General features: G+C 42.4%; 1 protein-coding gene across 1 annotated transcript in view; it reads left to right on the top strand.

Moving 5' to 3' along the window:
• Window positions 1-21,566, top strand: part of LOC126253086 (uncharacterized) — a 246,575-nt gene extending 225,009 nt beyond the window's left edge. The window contains exons 10-13 of the mRNA XM_049954187.1: window positions 1,209-1,330; window positions 1,417-1,504; window positions 12,727-12,877; window positions 21,232-21,566. Of these exons, the coding sequence (XP_049810144.1) occupies window positions 1,209-1,330; window positions 1,417-1,504; window positions 12,727-12,877; window positions 21,232-21,347 (477 nt within the window). The 3' untranslated portion in view covers window positions 21,348-21,566. The remainder of the gene's footprint in view (window positions 1-1,208; window positions 1,331-1,416; window positions 1,505-12,726; window positions 12,878-21,231) is intronic.
• Window positions 21,567-23,964: the final 2,398 nt, after the last annotated feature.

The raw sequence follows: 23,964 nt of genomic DNA, 5'->3' as shown, positions 1-23,964 counted from the left end.
GTTCACAATTTTCATCTTTTTGTAGCACATCAAACCTGTTGCGGCACTTCTGCCTGCTTGCAGGGCCCCTACACAATATTAGGCAGGTACGCCAGTTTCTTTGGATCTTCAGTGTATGTATAAAGCAGAGCATATATGTGTATGTCTGGTATCTCCTCCCAGATTCATGGATCAATTTCAACCAAATTTAGCACTGAAACAGAGGCCTCATTTCAGCACTGTGGGGTTTATAACCTCGTAGTTCCAATAGGAGCAAAGACGTGGGAAAAAAATGTGTTTTTTTCCAGCCCCTGGTCTATAGGCTGCCATGCATGAAAGGAATTTTATGTGGGAACTATATCAGCCCACCAAATCAACCTGATTTGCAGGACAGCCTACACATCAGGGGCAAGACACAGTTTCCCAATGTCTGAGATGTAGGCTGCCCTGCATGACATGCATGCTGTCTTATAGTAGCATCAACCTGCTTTACATAGTCATCTGTATATCAGGGGCAAAGAAATGATTTTCAAGCCCCCTATGTGTAGCGTGCTCTGCATGACAACCATGATGTTGGAGCAATATTGGCCTGCTTTATTGAACTGTATCGCAGGGACTACATCTGCGAATGAGCAAGTGGACAGGTTGAGATGAATAGAGGAGGGAATAGACAAAGCAGGGGGTGAGGGGAGGAGGAAATGGGCAGGGAGAGTGGAAGAGAGTGGTATGTGTGAGAGAGATGGAAGGTGTAGAGGGCTGGGGGGCAGGTGGAAATGGAAGAGGGAGGTGGAGGAAGATGTGGACAGAGAGAAGGGTTGGAGGAAATGGTAAAGAGGGGGGGGGGGGAAGAGATCAGAGAGAGTGGAAGGAGGAGATAGACAGATAGAGGTGGAAGCATGAGACTGACAGACAGAGGGAGGAAGAGGTCGACACAGAGAGAGAGAGAGAGGATTAGGTGTGTTCAATATACATGTCGAATGCATAAGCAGGTGAAGCTGCAGGTAAAAGGCTAGTGATTACATATTGGTGAAAATGAACTGAATACTGCATATGGGAAAAAACCTTTTCTTTCAGAGAAGCACTTATTGTAAATGTTGTCTGTTTTTAATATATGTGGTCAATTTTTAACTGACAATAACTAAGTGTACCTAACAGTTTTACTTTAACTATAATATACTTTGAATTTATTACAGAAATGCTTCTAAATAATTTATTTTTCTTTTACACAGTTAAAAATAAGACTCTCTCTGAAGCCAGTTGATGATAAATACATAAACAGGAATCTCAGTTTAGCCTATAACATTAAAAAAAATGTGTCCTCATTAGAGAGTCTACACAGCTTTGAGAAACGGTCAGTCATGAATGTAATTCTTTTTTATGTCCATTTCATTTTTGTTAGGGTGTTAAGAATATTTATTATCAGACATTGTGTTATAGGTTTTCCAGCAATGTATCTCTAACAAAAACTCTACCTGAAGAATTGAAATCTGCATCAAATCAAAATGGGCTTCTTGCTATTAAAAGTGTAAGTATTGTTGATTACTTTAGCAGCTGACAGATATTAATAGTTTATTTAACCTCTGACTATGAAGTCTTTCGAACAAATTACTGACAATATTAGAAAAAGGATACATTGATATTCCCCATATAGATGAACCATTGAGCTGCAACCAGGCATACCAAAATGACTGTTACACATTTTATCTTTTGGCCAAAGCCTTCTTCTGCAAAGAAAACAAACACACATTCACAAAAGCAAGCACACTGTATACATACATAACCACTGTCACCAGCAACTCTGACTGATGGTGTCACGAGTGTGAGATGGGCTTGCTTGTGTGAATGTATATCTGTTTTCTTTGCTGAAGAAAGCTTTGGCAGAAAGCTATAATGTGTAACAGTTCTGTTGTTGTGTTTGTCTGCAACTCAGTGGGTTATCTCTACAGCGAGTAGCAATCTTATACTTTTCCTAATATTGTTGATAAAAAAAATAGTAGAAAGTCATTATATGCAAAGATTTCTAAGTTGATTTAATGTTGGACAGTACTGATGAAAGGCATTTCAAAATATGGTGCTGTTGTCCAGCTTTGATTTGATTCTACAGTAACATTCCCAGCAAGAATAGAGGTAAATAGTACAATAGATATTGATCATTTACTTCTAAATCAATTGTCTTTCATAAAATAGGTACAAGCTGCATAATAAATTGGTTACCTGACAATGGTTGTAAAATGGTAGCAACAAAATGTTACCAACAATTTATTTTAATTCAAAAGGGGAAAGGAACAATTTTATATATTCAAAAATGCTGATACAGTTGCTCTAATCAGAGGTAACTTGCAGGATGAAAAAGGTGAACAAGTTTACCAATGACATCTTAAGATAAGAAAGTTAATCCTTTTCTAAAAATATATCTAAAACATTGCGAATCATATCTTCTTCTACAAAGGACACTGAAAGACAGAGTGGCTAACGTCTAAGACCAAAGCACATATTGCAGAAGTACAGAGTTTTATTTAGTGCAGAGTAGTAATAACAATAATATTATTACAAACAAAGCACATTGATACTTGTAGGTCAGGATGTCAAAGTTCTGAAAAGTGCAAATTATGTCTCGTATTACTGTCTCTCAAAGATCGAGGTCAAGGTACTTCCAAATATCACTAGGAAGTCCCAATACAAATAAATTGGTAAGTCAGCATGGAACAGATAGGAAGAAGTCACCAAGAAGCTCAAGTCCTGAGAGCCATAAAATTCAGAGCAGTGACAAGAAGCATTAAGCAAAACTAACTTACAAAATAGACCCATTAACAAAACAACAGAAATGTACATGGTGGACCTGCTAATGTGATATGGTTTTGAGGAAAGGGCAACTTGTGTGGCAAAAATGGAACTCACAGAAGGTAAAGATAACTGGATGAAATTCCTGCACAAAAGAAAACACACTGCCAAAACAATCCATGGGGTAAAATATGTTTTTGTCAAGAACCATCTGGATAGCTTCAAGAATTCCTACTCAAATGAGGAATATTTTTTCAAAGGTCAATAAACACTGAAGAATTTTTCAAAATTCAGGCTTTATTTTTTATTATAAGTTAAAGTTGCTCTTTTGGGGGATATGAAGGTGGTAAGTTAATGACCACAGTTCTGTTTTCTAATCATCAATACTTTTATTACACGACAAATGTACAGGTCGAAGACTAGACGAGAACTGAGGTCCCAGAAGTATACAAAACCGGTGCAACCCGCAATATGGAGTACGTACCCGAAGGTGGTGGGGGGGAGTGAGTGGAGGGGTGGGGGGTTGGCGAGAGTTTTAAGTGGGTTACAGTGAGTTCCTCCACGTATAACAGCACAGGCCGTGTGGGAGGAGAGCATGGAGCAAATCCTGGAATTGTGATGCTGAAGTCTTGAAGCGACGTTGGCAGTCATACTCATTGGCCAGTACGGGAGTGCTGGTGTGGAAGGGTGTCGTCGGCAGGGAACCTAATGATCACCTTTCCACTTGGCCTAACATAAGCACGTAGGTTGCCACACGTAGCACTTCTACATCTACATCTACATCTACATCCATACTCCGCAAGCCACCTGACGGTGTATGGCGGAGGGTACCCTGAGTACCCCTATAGGTTCTCCCTTCTATTCCAGTCTCGTATTGATCGTGGAAAGAAGGATTGTCGGTATGCTTCTGTGTGGGATTTAATCTCTCTGATTTTATCCTCATGGTCTCTTCGCAAGATATACGTAGGAGGGAGCAATATACTGCTTGACTCTTCGGTAAAGGTATGTTCTCGAAACTTTAACAAAAGCCCGTACCGAGCTACTGAGCATCTCTCCTGCAGAGTCTTCCACTGGAGTTTATCTTTCATCTCCGTAACATAATACGTGTTCCAAAATTCTACAACTGATTGACGTTAGAGATATAGATCTTCAAGAGATTTTGAAACGCTTCACTATACATTGTGACACACCACCTAACGAGTCACACGAATCATCACACGCAAGCAGCACTAATGCGGTATCACCACTAATGACAACAGATAAACCACAAATGTCATTAGGATGAACGTGGGTAGAGAGCTCGTAAGTGGCACCTGCTAACAGAGAGGTATGCTGAGCCAGTGGGGTAGGGAAACCATAGTATGGTGAGGGCGGTGTGCTGCGAGTAGAGGGGTGGGTGTCAGACATTGAGGTCTGAGTGGGCATGGCAGGAACCTGCGGGCTGCACCGGTTAGTAGAGAGCAGCGCTGTGTGCTGTTGCATGAAGATGGAACTGTTATGTTAGAGCCCTGGGAGCTGGGGCCTCTTCTATGGGAGCCAGGAGGCGGAAAACCCTGGAATGAGTGTGGGCTTGTTGACGGGGCCGGTGTAGGTGTGAGTTTACTCGAATCATGAGCAGAGGAAGAAGGCCGAGGGTGGCCAGAGAGCATGGTCTCTTCAACGGTGGGTGAGGTAGGGGAAAACTCGATGCGAGCTGGTTTAACCCTATTGAGGGAAACAGTAGTTACTGAGCCCTTAATTACAATGTCCATTGTGTTACTGGTTTGTTTGACAACTCTGTATGGTCCTGTGTAAGGGGTCTGTAATGGGGCATTTACAGTGTCATCGCAAAGGAACACAAATTCACAAGTGCCGAGCGTGTAGCTGGAAGGGGGTGGGGGTTGAAGCTTGTTACAGTGTAAACTCACCCATTCTACCAAGGACGGCAGTTTGGATGGTTTGACGACTGGAGTAAGGAGCAACAAGTTCGCCTGGCAGTGTAAGGGCCTGGCTGTAGACGAACTTGGCCACTGAGCCTTTAAGGTCTTCCTTGAAATTGGTCCACAAACCGAGTAAGACGAATGGCAGGGCTTCCGTCCAAAGGAGGCCATGGCAATGTAGGGCCATCTTAAGCGTCCTATGACAATGTTCCACGAGGTCGTTGCTTTGGGGGTGGTATGCGGTTGAATGAACTTTCTTGATGCTGCACAGCCTATATAGTTCAGCCTACATAGTTCAGAAAACAAGGCAGACTCAAATTGATGGCTGATGGCCTTGGTTGGTCGTCAAGTAAACAGGGCAGCCAAAGCGTGAAATCCAAGTGCCTCTGAAGGATCGTGCCACTGATTCGGATGTAATATTGGGTAGCGGGTCAGCTTCCACCCAACAAGAGGTTCTGTCTATAATAGATAGCACGTATCTGTAACCCTTGGAGGGGGTGAGGGGGCCCGCCAAGTCGATGTGAACGTGCTGGGAGCAACTGGAAGGAGCGGTGAAGCTGCCTAGTGGGGGCGATGTGTGCCGCGAATCTTTATTTTGTTGGCATGGAATGCAGGCACAGGCCCATGCTTGGCAGTCGCAACGCATGTCGTGCCAGACAAAGTGCTCTGAAATAAGTCTGGTAGAGGCTCTCACACCTGGATGAGCTAGGTTGTGTAATTTGTCGAACACTTGTCTCTGTGGATGTTTGGGTATGAAGGGACGCAGCGTACCAGTTGATTCGTCACACCAAACCTCACCTATGACACTGGGAAAGGTGGATCGCACAGGTTTGAGTGACGGGCTGTTATCGGAAATAAGGTCCATAGTGTCCGTGTTGGCAGACTGCAGCTGAGGCAAGTTACAGAGGTCTATCAGAGTTGTGAGAGCGCCGACATGAGACAAAAAATCTGCGACCACCATTATCTGCACCCTTGATGTATCGTATGTCAGAGGTAAATTGCAATATAAAGTCCAAATGACGGAAGCGTCTAGGTGGAGGGTAAGTCAGGGGGTTCTTTACAGCAGCATCCAAAGGTTTATGGTCAGTTAAAATGTAGAAGTCTCTACCCTCAACCTCGGCGCGAAAGTGTTTCACAGCCTCGTAAACTGCCAAGAGCTCCCTATCAAAAGCTGAGTACTTTTTTTGAGCGCTGCTGAGCTTCTTAGAAAAGAACTGCAAAGGAGAGGTAGTATCTCCGATGGTTTGGCTGAGAACAGCACCTACCGTGGTATCACTGGCATCTGTGGTAATAAAAAATGTAGTGTCGGATGCGGGTGGGCAACAGTCACTACGTTTGCTAGTAGGTGCTTCAGTTTGTCAAAAGCTTGTTCCATGGCAGGGGTCCAGGGGACCGGGCGGATACCAGTCATATTTTTGCCAGCAAGGGTGTCTGTTAGGGGAACCTGAACCTCGGCTGCGGCAGGCAAGTGCTTTCTATAATAGTTAACTGTTCCCATGAACCTGCACAGCTCCTTAAACGAGTGAGGGCGTGGCAAATCCAAAACAGGTTTGATTTTATCCTTGGTAGGAGTGAGGCCCTTCGCTGACACAATGTAGCCTAAGAATCTTACCGAAGTCTGGTGCAACTGGAGCTTCTTATTATTCAGTTCAACACTGGCAGCGGTAAGAGTGTCTTTAAGAATCTGCAAATGTTCCTTGTTCTTTTGCAAAGTAGGACTGAAAATAAGAATGTCGTCCAAGTAAATGAAACAAAAATCCATATGAAACAGCAGCTTGTTTATGACTCTCTGCCAAGTTTATGCAGTGTTGTGGAAGCCAAAGGGCATGAACTGGTACTGGAAAAGGCCGAAAGGTGTTGTAACAGCTGTCTTTTCAATATCCTCTGGTGCCATCGGAATTTGATGATAGGCCCTCCTACAACCCACTACCGAGAAATATTTGGCACCTGCAAGAGCATGGTTAAAATCCACAACGTTAGGAACCGGGTACTTGTCTACGATAGTACAAGAGTTCAACTTAGTATAGTCGCCAACCATATGCCAGGTGCTGTCGCTTTTTGTGACGAAGTGGATAGGCGAGGCCCAGCATCCGGCAGATGGTTCGATGATGCAGGCTGTTAGGAGATCATCTATTTGTTTGCAAGCCACTTTCATGAGTTCTGGCTTGAGACAACATGGTCGGCAAGAGATAGGTGGTCCATCTTGCAAGCGGAGTTTGTGGGCGGTGCCGTCTGTAACCACGGAAATGCGCGACGTGGTACACGAGGCGACTGTCTGTGGCATAGTGTGCGCGGCAGCCGCTAGGCTGTGTTGTGACACGGATGGCGAAAGTTTGCATAAGTGCCAACTGTTGGGTGGCTGGGAGTGACAAACAAGTGAGCTACGCGAAACAAGGTTGGTACACTGTTTATTAGTAACCGAAGGCGCTGCTGTCGAGCTTGGTGGCGGTAGCGGGCACGAATGAACAGCTGGTGGCAGTAAATCAAAAATATTAACCTGCACCTGGGAAGTTAGCTGCCCAAGCGAGGAGGGGGATGAATGTGCACTCGAATTAACACAGTTAGAGCTGGCGGGAGTGTGGACACTGTACAGTTTATGTGGCACACGGTCACAAATGCACTCGGGCGCAAGAATACTGTAGTGGCACCGACTAACCTTGTGTGTTGCCGAGGCGTGCTGCAAGCTGCTGCCGTGTCGAAGATAACTCATTACTTAAGTCATTGAGGAGATGGTGTAGCTCAAGTTGTTCCAAGCGCAGGCGTGTAGACTCGACACACTCCATGAGCCACTTATCGGTCCATGACAAGAGCTCGGAGGAGGGGTTATTACACTTCCTAGCCAGGTGGACCTAGCAGTACTATTGACACTCGACGAAGCACACGTGATGTGTTCCTGCGTAGGATGGTAGAACACTGTATTCTTCACAAGGTCAGGCCACAGTTTGAGGTGTCGTAGAAAGGCGATGCCCAAAATGGGATTGTCGATGTCAGCCACCAGCAAGGACCACTTCAGGTTGCACTCAGCCAAGAGGGACACTGCATATAAAGTAGAACCTAAGCACGACAAACTAGATGAGTTTACAGCACATAGGACAGTTTCGTGTAGCCGGATCTTTTCGGTAGCAAGACAAGATGGAAGTACCATGTTGATGAGAAAGTTTGTGCCAGAGTTCAAGTCGCGGACGTAGACTCGTCCATTCGAAGCATTAGCATTGGGCACAAAATGGAGCGTGGGACGGCGCCTATTGTTTACATTGCAGGAGGTGGCGCTGCTGCCTACCTGCGGTTTTAGTTCGGGTAGGAGCACGGCGGTTTGCAGTTGTGTGCTTGTTCCACAAATTTTGCATGGAAGAAACAGTATTTATGGGCAAACATTTGCTCCTCCTGTGAGTGGTCAGACGGCGGCGGCCCAGAATCTTCCGCGGAGTCAGATGTGCTGTTGCTGTGCGGACGTGAAGGTGCCGGTAGTGTGACAAGCTTGACAGACTTAGGTTTAGTGGGGCATCCACGTTGAGGCCCTGGTTGTGGTTGGAAACTGGCATAGCTGCTGGACTGCTGGGCACGGCATTTACGTAGTAGAGCGGAGTAAGCTCGGTCGGCAACACGCAAGCGTTCGCTATTTGTTCTATCTTCGTAGGCGGAGATGGCCATCTGGACAGACAGAGGCAGCTTTTCTGTCCAAATCTCGGTGAGCGTGGTGTCTGGCATGTCGCATTCACTGACGAGAAGTCGAAGACATCACCACAGCTAGGACGGAGATCTGTCACCGAGGCATTCTTCATAGACGAGCTGTCAAACGTTTTCTCTTCTTGTCTTGGAGACACGTTCCAGTATCGCTTGTTTAGCTGTAGCGTACTTCTCGTTCGGAGGAGGTGACTTAACCAGGTCATAAATTAAGTCAACATGGTCGTGGAGGTGGTTCATGAGGCATCTGATATTGGTGTTGTCAGCAAGTGCACAGACACTGAAAGTTTGCTCGACCAGGTTGAACCAGAATTCCAGATGGGCAGGTTTGAAAGCCAGAAGTTTCGGTAGATTCGATGAGCTGGCGGTCGAAGAATGCGGGCAGCCACTCACAGACGCAGGAGTAGGCAAGTCAAAGTTAACTCTCCGTCGTGAGGGTGGTAAAGAGGAAGCAGACTTGTTGGCTGTGTTCATAGTAGCTGGAGGGGAAGCAAAAAAGGAAGCCCGGCATGGAGCGAAGCAGGACTGGTTATTGCGGCGGAAGGTCAAAGTGGTCACAGCGGTTGCTCGACGGGTTATTATGCAATTGGTCCTCCACATTTAAAGCGAAATTCTCCATCACAGAGTCACTGATGAGCTTGGTGGAACCTGACGCACTCAAATTAGTGCACTGATGAACACTCAGAGTAAAAGGCTGGCGAATATCATACATGTAGTGTGCAACTGGCACGAAGTGATACACATGTAGAGCTTGCACATTCAAAAAGGTGTCCTGTTGTGGCACATTATGAAAACTATGCACCCCTCTATTTACAGTACTTGCATTAAAGTTTGGTATCAGTGTGTAGTGGTTTCTTGTACTGCTGTGCAGCGAAAACTGAAGCACTTCGGGGATAACAAAGCCAGAGTCGGAGATCACTGGCATCATGTTCAAAACCACTGCACCTGACGAGGTCCCTGGGTTCTCGAGGCTATAGGACTGCAGAAATTCCTGTCGGGCACTGACTACAGCTGGCGTGCTTGAATTTAGTTGCTGTTGCTGATGAAAATCGGGCGGCGGCGGCGTGTTGTAGAAGGCCATTGTGTAGCGGACAAAGGTCCACGCAGACCACAGAAGCCGGCGCAGTAGTCACTTTGTACTAGGTTCGATGGATTATTCGAACTTTGGGGTCACCACTGAGGGAGATATCAAGGTGGTAAGGTAATGACCACGGTTCTCTCTTCTAATCATCGATACTTTGATTACATGACAAATGTACTGGTCGAAGACTAGGCAGGAACTGAGGTCCTGGAAGTATACAAAACAAAGATCAACTTGAATACATAATACACACATGATGTTCTGGCCTATTAATCTGTGGATCGATGCCACACTCTCATGCATGACCTGTTGAAACAGTTTGGTAAAAATCTGGTACTTGCTGTTGTTATAGGGTGTTGAAAATTATGAGTTTCTGTAAAACTAAATATTTGCTCACAGCCAATCACAACAAAATTCAATAAATGCAGTGCTTTGTTTCTGAGAGACTATAACAATAAATGTGGGATGTCATTGTCAAAGATAATGTGAGAGAGTTTCCTGCCAGAGAGAGAGAGGGAGGGAGAAAGAAAGAATTATCTTGTTATCTTGTAGAAATGGGAGAATGGTTCTTCAGCTGGTCGATGACTTGCAGAAAACAGATATCCAACAGCAGTAAATTTATTAAAACCATGAAAAGAATAGAATATCAGAAATGAGATGCACACATTTAGGCTGAGACATGAGCCTGTGTTTGAAAACATTTGTTTTACTCCATCATCACATCCATTGAAAAACCAATTTCAAATAATGTAACCAAAGATATAAGACAGAAAAGAAGAATATAAAACTAGAAGTCATCAACAAAGTAATTTCTCAAACTGTGTATGCTGGTGTAGGAACAAAGGGGGAAGTGAACTCTAAAATTCAGTCTATACTTAAAGTAGCTATCACTATGTAACAGAGAATTAGTGCAATAAGAAATCTTATCGATCATTTTAAACTGTAATAATCTAGAATAAAACAGTGTATGAGGAAAATTTATATTTTAAAAGAATATTAATTGATCCTCGACAAAATGTGGATGTTTGGACAAAGAACCAAGGATGACTAAGTAATATTAATAAGGCAGGATGTGAACCAACATCTGTCAAATCATAGAAATGCTGCAAAGGTATGAAAGACAAGACCAGAAAGAAACTGTAGATAGTGTGTGCAAATAGAAACATGTATGGTAAGCTAGAATAGTGAGGAAGGCTACTCAAACCATAAAACCAAGAAAAACGCAATGTGCAAACAAACATCCCTCAACTGCTTGAACAGCTACACAGACATGAAAAGTGATAAATATATAGACACAATGATAGAAAAGTTGAAAGCCAGAGGAGATTATTAAAAATATAAAAGGTGAAGTAAGAAACTGACAGCATGGACGCCCATATCACTAAAAATGTTGACAAGCTATGCAAAACCTGAAGAATGATCTGTCAGTTGCAATAGGAATTATTGTTCTCTGACTGCTACAGAAGTTAAAGTCACATAAGTAAATAAAAATTAGACATGATCCTAAACTTTGTTTACAACACAGTTTGTTTTACATAAAGGTTTCTCTTGAGAAATAACTTTTTTGGGAATTGTGGTTTATTTGTCTCATAACATATATAATCTAAATCATTTGATTCAGGTACAATAGACATGTCAAATTGTGGTAAAATTTCATGATAAAGAACATCTGATGTTAGTAAGCAGCATCATAATAATAATCCAATCTTGTTATATTTTATTGTATATTTGTTATATTTTATTGTATGTTATATTTTATTGTATGTTTATACAATAAAATATAACACTTAATTACCCCTTGCTCAAATTATCATTTCATCCTCTATGAATTCTTCTATTGAATAGTAGCATTTCTCTCACAGAATCTGCTGTAGCCTCATTTCTAAAATTTCAGCTTCATATTAAATATGCTTTTGCCCATTAACTTGTTATAGGTATATTGTCATCACCATATACTGTGGAGGCCATGCATATAATTTAATCTGGTGTGTGGGTAGCATAAAATTATTTTTATTTCTTGAGTTATATGTTCGGTTAAAATGATTCTCCTGAAATAATTTTTGTCTGTTGTGTAGGAAGATTATAATTTCAGAAATGTATATGGAGGAAATATTTAGGATTTGTAGTCTCTGATATAATAAATACATGATCTCACAAACTCAGTTCTGTAGAAATTAATATGAAAAATTATCCTGTACCATAGAAAGTAAACTGGCGTAACATAAAAGTCGTTTTCCTTGCATGTATGGAGTTACGTTTTTACGATAGAGAACATAGTGTCACATTACCATTTGATGTGACAGGAATAAGACTAACTTTGGAGTGAGGAGAAAAGTGGTTTATCTGTGTCATAGGAGAACACTTTAAAACTTTTGTTTCTTGCTGATGACACATGATGCTGATAGAGGACCCACACACATCAATACTGGACACAGCCAGTACAATGGAACAAGCTTATGACTTGATCACTGTAAACAGCTAAATAGTTTACCAGAAGTGTAGCAGGATGGGCACACATTGGATGAGACTCAATGTCTGAAGTTCTTTGGCATCTATATAAATAAAAAACTTAGGTAGTACCATAACTTAGTACCATAACTTATGTACTTTAACCAGAAAGCTCAGTTCTGCTTGCTTTTCAAATTTCACATATAGTGTTGACCTGCAGGGGATTGCAAATATACTTTACATTGTTTCACTCAGTACAGTCCCTTGGTGTAATCTTCTGGCATAATGTAGATATGGTCTAAAACCATTTAGTTTATGGAACCATGCAGTAAGAGTGTTACATGGAAGGAGTGTTTGGTAGCTCTCATCAGTAGGGCAGCAAAAATACAAGGTTTTGAAATACATGCAGAAAATACATCACGGGGCAACAATTCAACATTCAACATTTGGGAAGTACATCATTATGCTACAAGGAGTTAAGAACGTTACAACACAGGGATGTGCATTTGTCCTACAGCTCTACTTATTTGCGTGTTTTAAACATGTTTGCATTTCTTTTGCTTTATGCCACTCTGATGAATCCTTATGCTGTTTTAATTTCTCAGAAGAAAGAATATCTATTACATTATTATCTGTGTCTTTAAATCCAAGTGTTTCTCATGTGCACATGAAAACTGTTAATTTTAGTACATATACTTTATTACATCGACAGTAGGAAACTGGTCATGGTAATAATTGCACTTTTGGAGTCTTAATGTTTTTATTTATTAAACTGTTGTGCCTTCCTGAGTTATTGTATCATACTGATAATTTTTTTACTGACTTCTTTTACAGAAGGGCAAATGTCTACATTTTACAGGTATTGCCAAACTTTTAACTTCCTCAACTGAAAATCAAACTCCAAAAATACAAAAATCATTTGAAAATTTGACCAATTCAGAACACCATATTCCCTTCAATGATCAACAGTGTATATCTGTTTCAGGTAATAAGAAACTATTGTGCTTCTTCCTCTAATAAACATTTTATATTAAGTTTGGAGTTTTTTAGAAAACCAAAATTCCAGGTTTTATTGTAAAATATTGTTAGTAAGAGACAAAAATAATTTCTAATTGCAGATCATACAGAAAATGAATGGTAATAACTACCTTTTTAAATTTTTTTAATATTTTTTTTTTACTGTCAGATGTACTCTTATCACCATAATACTAATCTTCCAGAGATACTTTTTACAAATTTTGCTTCATTTTTTGTTCCTCCCATATGTAAAGTTTCTCCAGTATACGATTTCCTGCACAAATAAATGATCTTGAAGACATGACATTGTAACTTTTCAAAAGATTTTTTGTTGTATACATACACTCCTGGAAATTGAAATAAGAACACCGTGAATTCATTGTCCCAGGAAGGGGAAACTTTATTGACACATTCCTGGGGTCAGATACATCACATGATCACACTGACAGAATCACAGGCACATAGACACAGGCAACAGAGCATGCACAATGTCGGCACTAGTACAGTGTATATCCACCTTTCGCAGCAATGCAGGCTGCTATTCTCCCATGGAGACGATCGTAGAGATGCTGGATGTAGTCCTGTGGAACGGCTTGCCATGCCATTTCCACCTGGCGCCTCAGTTGGACCAGCGTTCGTGCTGGACGTGCAGACCGCGTGAGACGATGCTTCATCCAGTCCCAAACATTCTCAATGGGGGACAGATCCGGAGATCTTGCTGGCCAGGGTAGTTGACTTACACCTTCTAGAGCACGTTGGGTGGCACGGGATACATGCGGACGTTGTAAAGGTCCGCCTAGTCGTTGATATCTCTAGTTGCTGTAATCGCACTATTTCACTCCCATTTACGGAGCTTGTTAGCACTTGATGTTAGGTTGGCGCCATTACAATGCATTGTAGTAATCGCTGCTGCTTGCTGGATTGCTGCTGTGTCTCGATGCTGATGCTGGCTCTAAATCTGGTTGTCTAGGGTTAAAAACATGAGGTCCCGTGTTTTTCATGTGCTTTTGATGATAAAGAACAAACGAAACCAACACATATGTAAACATCAAATATTTATTACTTTGGTGGCCATCTTAATTCCACTGTCCACCAAAGACCATAACACAACACAAAGTAGTACTTCCTTTACATGTTCTTTGCATTGTTTTTCCATCCCAAACAATAACACAGAAACACACTTCACCAAAGTGACATTCCAACTGCCCCTGACTGCCTCCGACTGCCTGTATTTATAACATTGTCAAAGAACTACTAAAAAGAGATATAGTTTATAAGTCACATGTACATCTGTTATCATAATTTGTGCAGAAAAGTTATTAATTTGCATCGAGTGACATAATTTAACATGTTATTAAAATGACAGACATATTTGTTGACTTGACAGAATAATTCTTTGTTACAAAAAGGTCGTTTTTTAGAAGTTTGTCAATTGACTTCTCTAATTTGCATAAATAAGTAAGTAACATGAATTATTAAGAATTACATTGGTTTTCGTCTAAAATAGGATTGATTACGTGAATACTGAGTGAAAACGCTCCTAGTGAACAAATAGGTTTCACTGGGTGATTTTTATTTAAGGAGATCCAAAATACCTATGTTGGCCACTATTTTTCGTACTTCATATTAATTATTTAAGATGAACTTAGTGTTTTTACATGATGACATTTGCTGTATCAGTGATCAAGTGATATTAACTTTTGTGTGGGTCAGTTATTCAGTATAATTTAATGGGTTGACTGTTTATGGAGACATGTTATGCAATCATTGTTAACATACACAATAACTTTTCTATGATCATAAATACTCATTAAACTGGTTGAATTTGGAAGGGATCGCATACTTCATTAAAGTAAAGCCTTTAATATGTTCCGTTACAACGTGCATTGTCCTGTTGGAACAGCAAGTTCCCTTGCCAGTCTAGGAATGGTAGAACGATGGGTTCGATGACGGTTTGGATGTACCGTGCACTATTCAGTGTCCCCTCGACGATCACCAGTGGTGTACGGCCAGTGAAGGAGACCGCTCCCCACACCATGATGCCGGGTGTTGGCCCTGTGTGCCTCGGTCGTATGCAGTCCTGATTGTGGCGCTCACCTGCACGGCGCCATACACGCATACGACCATCATTGGCACCAAGGCAGAAGCGACTCTCATCGCTGAAGACGACACGTCTCCATTCGTCCCTCCATTCACGCCTGTCGCGACACCACTGGAGGCGGGCTGCACGATGTTGGGGCGTGAGCGGAAGACGGCCTAACGGTGTGCGGGACCGTAGCCCAGCTTCATAGAGACGGTTGCGAATGGTCCTCGCCGATACCCCAGGAGCAACAGTGTCCCTAATTTGCTGGTAAGTGGCGGTGCGGTCCCCTACGGCACTGCGTAGGATCCTACGGTCTTGGCGTGCATCCGTGCGTCGCTGCGGTCCAGTCCCAGGTCGACGGGCACGTGCACCTTCCGCCGACCACTGGCGACAACATCGATGTACTGTGGAGACCTCACGCCCCACGTGTTGAGCAATTGGGCGGTACGTCCACCCGGCCTCCCGCATGCCCACTATACGCCCTCGCTCAAAGTCCGTCAACTGCACATACGGTTCACGTCCACGCTGTCGCGGCATGCTACCAGTGTTAAAGACTGCGATGGAGCTCCGTATGCCACGGCAAACTGGCTGACACTGACGGCGGCGGTGCACAAATGCTGCGCAGCTAGCGCCATTCGACGGCCAACATCGCGGTTCCTGGTGTGTCCGCTGTGCCGTGCGTGTGATCATTGCTTGTACAGCCCTCTCGCAGTGTCTGGAGCAAGTATGGTGGGTCTGACACACCGGTGTCAATGTGTTCTTTTTTCCATTTCCAGGAGTGTATATTTGTTTCAACAATGCTCAGAGTGGTTTATATATTGCTGATGGCAGGAAAGTAGTGCTTAAGGCAGACTATGGGTATTACTTGAGATATGCAATACAGTAACATGAAATAATTTTTCACCATATGTCCTGTACTTGGTATTCAATACAAGTACTGTTGGTGTTCAGGGCTGAAATCTTTGGTAGCCAGTGAAGTTTTAATGTCTGTTTATGTCAGTTGGATTTAATGGGATGATTTTTGCCTCATTTCTGCAGCTTTATGCATGTCTATCTCTGTAGGTATAATGGACAGGAAGCATGTTTTCATTTGTCTGTTTGGATTAATTCTCAGCCAGTAATGAAACCAATGTCAATAAGACATGAAGCTCTGTTATTTTACCCTTTGTTATTGCATATTTTAGAAGCATACATCAAGATTGGATGTAAATTAGAGGCCTTTTTTGAGGGTCAATATTGAGTGGGGCCAAACTTTTCTTTTTGTGGGGCAGTTTCAGAGTTCTTGGCTATGTGTAAAATTGGCAGTCAAGCCACACTCAGGAAGTGAAGTATGAAGGGAATCTCATACCAGTCAAAAATGAATCTACGAAGCAAGGATTTGGTTTCCGGGGAAGCAACTAACTCGGCTCTGATGGATTGATAGGGGTGGAGGGGAGGCGGTGGCAGCAGCATATGCACTTGTTGTTTGCCTACCGAAATTTCATACCAACTGAATAGTAATTTGAAACAAAACTGCCAACAAATATGCTCCCTATTTGCTCAGACTTATTTGTTGCTAAGTGGGCAAGTGTGTTTTCACAACCAGTTACACTGTGCATTACATGATCCAGAAATATTTACGTAGTAGAGGCACACAAACATTTACATTTGGCATAACTTCGAAGTATAGAAGGTCTTGATCGCAAAATTCTTTATTAGACATTACACATTTCAAAATTTCACCATCAGACTGAAGGAAGAAACCTAACTTTAGTACCAAGCTTGCTGTATTTTGTAATAAAGTTCGATTTTTATCTTCAGTCTGATGATGAAATTTTGAAATTTGTAACACTTAATAAAGAATTGTGCTATCAAGACCTTACTATATTTCAAAATTACCCTTTGAGTGTCCTCCCTACTGGCTCAAAATAATTTTCAGAGAATGCCTTTTGTAGAATTTTAGATGATATTTAATGCCTACTACTGTCTTTAAACAATCATTTTTGGAAGTATATTGAGGGTAGATTGAAGTCACCACCAACATATCTTTCCAGTCTCCTACCACCTCCAAAAGTCCCACCGTCTGGCCATAAAGGAGCGTTTCCCTCATGACTCAGTGCCACCCAGGACTGTTGCAACTGAATTACATTTTACACCAGGGATTCGACTACTTTTCATTGTGCCCTGAATGAGAAATGTCCTGCCCACTATCCTTCCCACCCCTCCCACAGTGGTATTCTGCCATCCACTGAACCTACACAACATACTCATCCGTCCTTACACAACCCCTGCTCCTAGCCCCTTACCGCATGGGTCATACCCCTGTAATAGACCTAGATACAAGAACTGTTCCATACATCCTCCCACCACCACCTACTCCAGTCCATCACAAACATCACATATCCCATACCTGTGAAACCGGCCATGTGATCTACAAGCTAAGCTGTAATCATGATGCTGCATTCTATGTGGACATAACAACCAACAAGCTGTCTGTCCCCATGAATGGCCACCAGCAAACTGTGGCCAAGGAGCAAGTGGACCACCCTCTTGCTGAACAGACTGTGAAGCATGATATCCTCCATTTCAATGACTGATTCACAACCTGTGCCATGTGGATCCTTACCACCAACACCAGCTTTTCTGAATTCTGCAGGTGGGAACTCTCCCTGCAATACATCCTACGTTCCCGTAACCCTCCTGGCCTCAACCTTGGTTAGTCACTGTCCTCACCCATCCAGCCCTTTCCCTGTTCCCATTCCAGCACTACACAGCCTTCATTCCACCATCACACTCAGTCTTTTTACTTCTCTCATTTTCCATTGCTCCCCCTCCCCCCTCCCACCCTACCTCTCCCCTGCCCACCATCTAACCTGTAGCACTTCACTGTTCACCACCCACAACATACATCCTTCTCCCTCCCCACCCCAGCCTCCTCCTTACCCCCACCCAGCCACCACTCCCATCATGCAATGGTGCTGCTGCTCACAGTGTGGTTTCAGTTGCCTGAGACTGAAATCGTGTGTGTGTGTGTGTTCTATGTCTATTGTTGACAAAGGCCTTAATGACTGAAAGCTTTATTTATTTGCGACAGTTTTTTTTTTTTTTTTTTTTTTTTTTAGTGCCTATCTGTGACTCAGCATCTCTGCTATATGATGAGTAGCAACTTTCCATTTCATAATATTGTTACATTCCATCCTGGATTTTCCATTGTTTGATTTATTCCAGTTGTTATGTATAATCACTACCCATACTAACTCACAGCAACTATCTACTCCAATTTCACTAAAACTAAATTTACTTCTAACACCAACAAACATGCCATCACCAGCTGTATTTAATCTATCCTTTCTGAGTGCTGTTAGCTGCTTTCTAAAAGTTTCAGTTGAACATACCTTTGGTTTTAGCAAGTTTTCAATACCTCTAACAATTTGAGCTTCAGTGCTTTCTGTTGGTGCTTGAAGATCTGGGTCTTTCTCAGCACAGCTATACTACAACTACAATACCACTGGTTCCTAGGTCCACCTTCATCCTGTGTTTGATCTGCACCTCTCTGTTCTTTCATGAGACCCTCTAATCTAAAAAACTGCTCACTCCCTTCAAAAAACCCCCATTACCTATATAGCCACCTCCTGTGTTTAACAGACCCCTTACCTATTATGCTTAACCCAAAACCCTGCTCTCCTGTGGTGTTCGTCAAGGAATCTGTAGCCTGTATGGTCACAGGACTGCCTGATCCTCTGACTCAGACCATCCACTGACTCTGTACTGAAATTGCTTTCAACAGCTGTCTGTTGAACATTTCCACGATAGAACAGATTCCAGACATTTATGTAATACAGACGCACATCAAGATTGATGCTTTGTGAGAGCAGCAGTGGCTGACAGGCCATCATACGCAGAAGGAATCTGGGCACATCTTGCACTTAATGTATCACCAAAAACCAGTGAAACTGTCTGCGTGCAGTGGGACTAAGATTACTTATGCCTCTGGCAAAGCTACCACTGACACTATGACACCACCAAGCAAGACTACATTGGTATTGGCGAAGAGTCGACTTGAGAGTGCAATGGAACTCTGTTGTCTTCAGTGTTAAGAGTACATTCTATCTGTATGCAAGTGATGGACATACATCTGTACCATGCAGACCTGGTAAACTGCCTATTCCAGAGCGCATTCATCCATGGCAGAGGGGTCGCATCCCAGGCTTCATGGTGTGGGCAGCCAAAAGTTACAACTTGCAATCACATTTGGTGTTTCTGCAGGGTGAAGTAACCAGTGCCCACTATATTGCACAGGTTGTTATCCCTGTACCACTGCCATTTCTTCAAGAGGAAGGTGATTTTCTTTTTAAGCAGGATAATGCACATTCACACACAGCTGATGTGACATAACATGTTCTCCATGGTGTACAAAAATTGTCCTGGGCAATAAAGTCACCAGATCTCTTGCCAATTGAATATGTATGGGACATATTCAAGCAGATACTTATTCATTCTCTGAAGCCTGCAAGAATCATTGCCAAATTGCAACAAAAACTGCAAGTAGCAGCTTGGGACAATCTATTGCAGGATGCCTTCAGCAGCTTTATGGTATTTGCATGCGAGAGTATATTTGCTACTATATGAATGATGAGGTATTTCCAAAATCCGCATAGCTGTATCTAGGTGCTTTATTCACAACTACTTGTTTCACATCAGTATTGATGAATCTTCAGGTTTATCTATCAAGAATACAAGTTGCTGCATATAATTTTTGAAATGGTACAAATATAGAATCGTAGTGTTGGCATTTACCTAAAAAAACAATGACAAGTGCCCACAATGCTTACATTTTCATACACAATGTTTACATTTTCATACTGTAGATGGACAATTATGTAATCCCAGCTTTCTGGACATTGTCCACATTAAGAGTCAAACAACATTGGTGGGTTGTCATAATAAAATTCAGTACACCCGAAAGATATTTGTCAAAATTTACAAATCATGACTGTTGAGTGAGCAGGGCCCAGAAAAAAAGCAGCGGGAGAGGGGGAGGGGGCATACATAAGGAATGGGACATTACTGTGAAAGGGGAAAAATACCTAAAAATGTAAATAAAACTTAAAATCCCATGTGATGTGCATACTTCTGCCATCTTTCTAGCAGGCCTTGGAGGCTACCAATACACTGGAAGGCAGAAGGCTACAGTGCCTTCTTGCAAATAAATAATACTCTGTTATAAAAGTGAAATGTCGAGAATGGAAGAAATCTGAAAAATAGCATATCAGATAACACACTAATGGGTGATCCAGTAGACACAAGCTGCATAAAATCAATGTAAATGAAACTTAGAATCCGATGTGACGTGCATATTTTTCCACCTTGCTAATAGGCCAGTGTGGTGCAAGCAGCCTGTGGAGGGTAGCTATACACTGGAAGGCTAAAGGACATGATTCCTTCTGCCATTCAGTGTATTGCTACCCTCCACAGGCTGCATGCACCACATTCACCTGTTAGCAATAAGGCAGAAGTATGCATGTAATATGGGAGTTTAAGTTTTATAAATACCGATTTTATGCAGCTAGTGTCTACTGTATCTTATAATGTATCCTTTGGGGTGTTATCCTGTAAGCTATTTTTCAAATTTCTTATATTTTTGAGATTTCAGTTTTATCCTAGAGTATTATTTTTTTTGAATGGTATTTGCCATTACTTATAGTACTTTCCCTAGACATTAGCTAATTTTTAGACATTTTATTCTCATTCACACTAGTGTACCATTCATTATTAGAGTTTTCCTCCACTTTTTTCTAGGCCTGACTAATTCAAGAGTAATGCTTTGTACACATTGACAAGGATGTTTTGGTTGTACTAAATTTTATTATGACGACCCACCTGTGTGGTTTGACTCTTAACACTTCCTGAGAGCTGGGACTCCATGTTGTCCATATACCTTATGGAAATGTAACCATTGTGAGTACTTGTCACTTTTGTTTTCAGAAATTTGTATTCTTGACAGATAAACCCGAAGAAATGTCTATACTGTCATGAAAGCAATAGTTGCAAATACAGTATCTTCATACAGTTGTGCACCTTTTGGAAACTGCTCATCAATTCTTGACTTTTTAATTGTTATAATTTTTATGATAATTTGAATGTTTGTTATTGTCATTCATAATGCCTCTGAGCTGTGGCTGCCCTCCCCAGAAAGTTGTTTGTTTTTAAATCCATTCAGAATTTCTTCTGTATAGTTAATGTTATGAAAATTATTTCAGAGAAAGAGCCTACATCTGGAAATGAAAATCATCTGACTGTTGCGGATGAAGACATGACAGCATCATCTCCTGATATTGAGACTCGACCTCATAGTGTGACATCCAGCATCAGCTGACATCAAAAGACAAATCAGTTATCAAGTATATAAGTGATTCTTTAACTTGATGTATGATATTATCCTTTCGTGGTTCCTTTTACAATGTTTTATGATTGTTGCTAGAAAACAACTGGAAACAAGTTTTGATCTTTGATTAAAAAATGAATGGATTGAAATGACCAGTGATATCATATCACAGTATCTAAGTTGATGTGCCAAATATAAAAGTTAATTTGTTATAACAATTTATTTTCCTTTAATCTTCAGTCCTCAGCCAGACCAGATATGCATGAACTGTAACTAAGGCAGATCTGATACATTTTTTTGTACAAAACAATGTTTATGTCTGACATATTCCTTACAACTGGAGAAAGCATCCCTAAAACAAGTGTATACCCCAGCATAATTGTAAAGAATGAGAAATAAAAATATTGAAGAATGTCGTGTGCATGCTTTCCTTTTTTTTTTGGGTGGGGGTGGCGGGGGGGAGGGGGGGGGGATGGCAGTGCTACATCCACACATATATAGCTGCTTTTTAATCTTTAATCAAGGATTTCTATAATGTGATTGCAAGTACATGTAGCTACATGAAGTTAAATTCAAGTCATTTGCACCCAGTGATTTTATGTAAATCATATTCATTGAAAGTAATACTTTAATGCTAAATTGTAATGTGTTACTTTTGAGTTCCACTGTCATTTACAATCCCAATGATTCCATCTACAAGTGGAGCATGGGAAGAATGGTTTTTAATAAGCCTCTTCAGAAGCTCAAATTTTTCTGATTTTACCATCATATTCATATCATGATGCACATGTGGAAGACATTAATATGTTTTATGATTCTTCTAGAATACAGCTTCAGACAAATTCAGTATTAAGAGAAGAGAGCTCTTCCTTTTTTTGGCGGTGAGCATTGTAGTATTGTTGATGTTCTCTACATACAATTATGGCCATAAGTTTAAAGGGTCTTTGAGAGCATGGAGAAACATAGCACCATGGTGACACTGTGCACACTAACAAGAAGTGAGAAAATGCAGTAGCCACCATAAAGATCATGGGAGGCGCACATCGGCACGGCGTGTCACAGACGGTAGTTGCCGCTAGTAGAGTCCCGTCCACCAGAGGGCACGCGAGAATTTGGCCGTGACCTCTGCCCGCGGAACAACAACAACAACTCAGGCAGCATGGGCCGTGCCCAGTGAGTTCACATCGGGCACTCCTAGGAGACAGTTCCCGGTCTATGCTATGTGAAGTGCGACGGAAAACGTGAACTGTGTTATTACACAATTGGCAACGAGTAGGGTCATTCTTTCACGTGTTGTGTCATTGTTCCGGTTTCCCAGCTTATCCACGGCATGGAGGATTTAGTGCAGGTTTTGGCTGAACAGCAGACGGAGCCCATGGCAACCATGAAACAAGTGCTTCCGGCGTTGCTCTCCACGCAGTCTGCTCCAGCGCCGTTCCCTCCTCCCTTTCCCCTGTATGATGAGACGGCAGAGGATTGGGACACATACAAACATCGAAACCCTCGTCCTGGTCTTTTGACACATTGTGTTCATTGCTGTGTTCATATTATTGCCACCGCATGCATGTTGTGGTGGCTAGGGGCGAGTTCTATCAATGCAAGAAGCAGCCCCATCAGTCTTACCGGGCATGGGCCGCTACCCTGCACGGTCTTAGTCGCAAGTGTCATTTTGTCATGGAGCAGTCGCGAGAGTCGTATGCCCACGTTATGGTGCGTGACGTCATTGTTCGTTCAGCCCCTGATAGGGAGGTCCGACAACGGGCCCTGCAGTTAGAAGACCTTTCCCTTGAGGAAGTCCTGTCCATTGCTCAATCGTATGAAGTCTCTCACGACGCAGGTAAACAGTTGGAAGCATGGTGTGACGTCGCGGCGGTTCAGGGCGGCGCGGCTGCATCCACTGTGTCTGGGGTGGACGACGTGCGAGCGATACAATCTGGCTGTTACTGCCGCTCCCGCACGGCGCGTAAACAGAGTTCCGGCTGCCAGCGCGTGTTACCGTCCTGTGCATCGTGCTATATACATCTTGATCGGTCAGAGTGCCCCCAGCGTTGGGTCGTTTGTCGCAAATGTAATAAAAAAGGACACATTCCTAAAGTTTGCCAATCAGCCTCAAAAGAATCAGGTACAGAGGACATGGATATTGACATTCAGGAAGTTTCATCGGGCCAGGCTCCCGATGCATCGGCACACAAACTCTTTATCGAGGTGTCGGTTTGGTCGCACCGATTACAACTGCTAGTAGATACAAGCATGGCAGTTTCTTTGTTGAATGCACAAACTTACTCCAACCTTGGGTCGCCCTGTTGGCGCCAGTTTACCGGTGTCTACGCAGTTATGGTAAACAGTTCATTCCCCTACTGGGTCAATTCACTACCGACGTGACTTACAAATCAGTCACTCGGCCTATTACTTTTATTGTTGTCAGTGATGCGAGCTCCGCTAAACTTTTTGGGTTGGATGCCTTTCGAGCTTTTGGGTTTTCTATAGCTGACACCATACAGTTGGTCTCCGAAGACGTTCTCTATCAATCATTGGAATCTTTGATCTCTGACTTTCCGGATATCTTTGAGGAGGGCCTGGGGCATGCTCACTTAATGTTGAAGGCGAC

This window comes from Schistocerca nitens, chromosome 4 (assembly GCF_023898315.1).
Source record: "Schistocerca nitens isolate TAMUIC-IGC-003100 chromosome 4, iqSchNite1.1, whole genome shotgun sequence".
In the NCBI taxonomy this organism is placed as follows: domain Eukaryota; kingdom Metazoa; phylum Arthropoda; class Insecta; order Orthoptera; family Acrididae; genus Schistocerca; species Schistocerca nitens.
The sequence above is the reverse complement of the archived record's forward strand: the minus strand, read 5'-3'. Positions and strand labels throughout refer to the sequence as shown.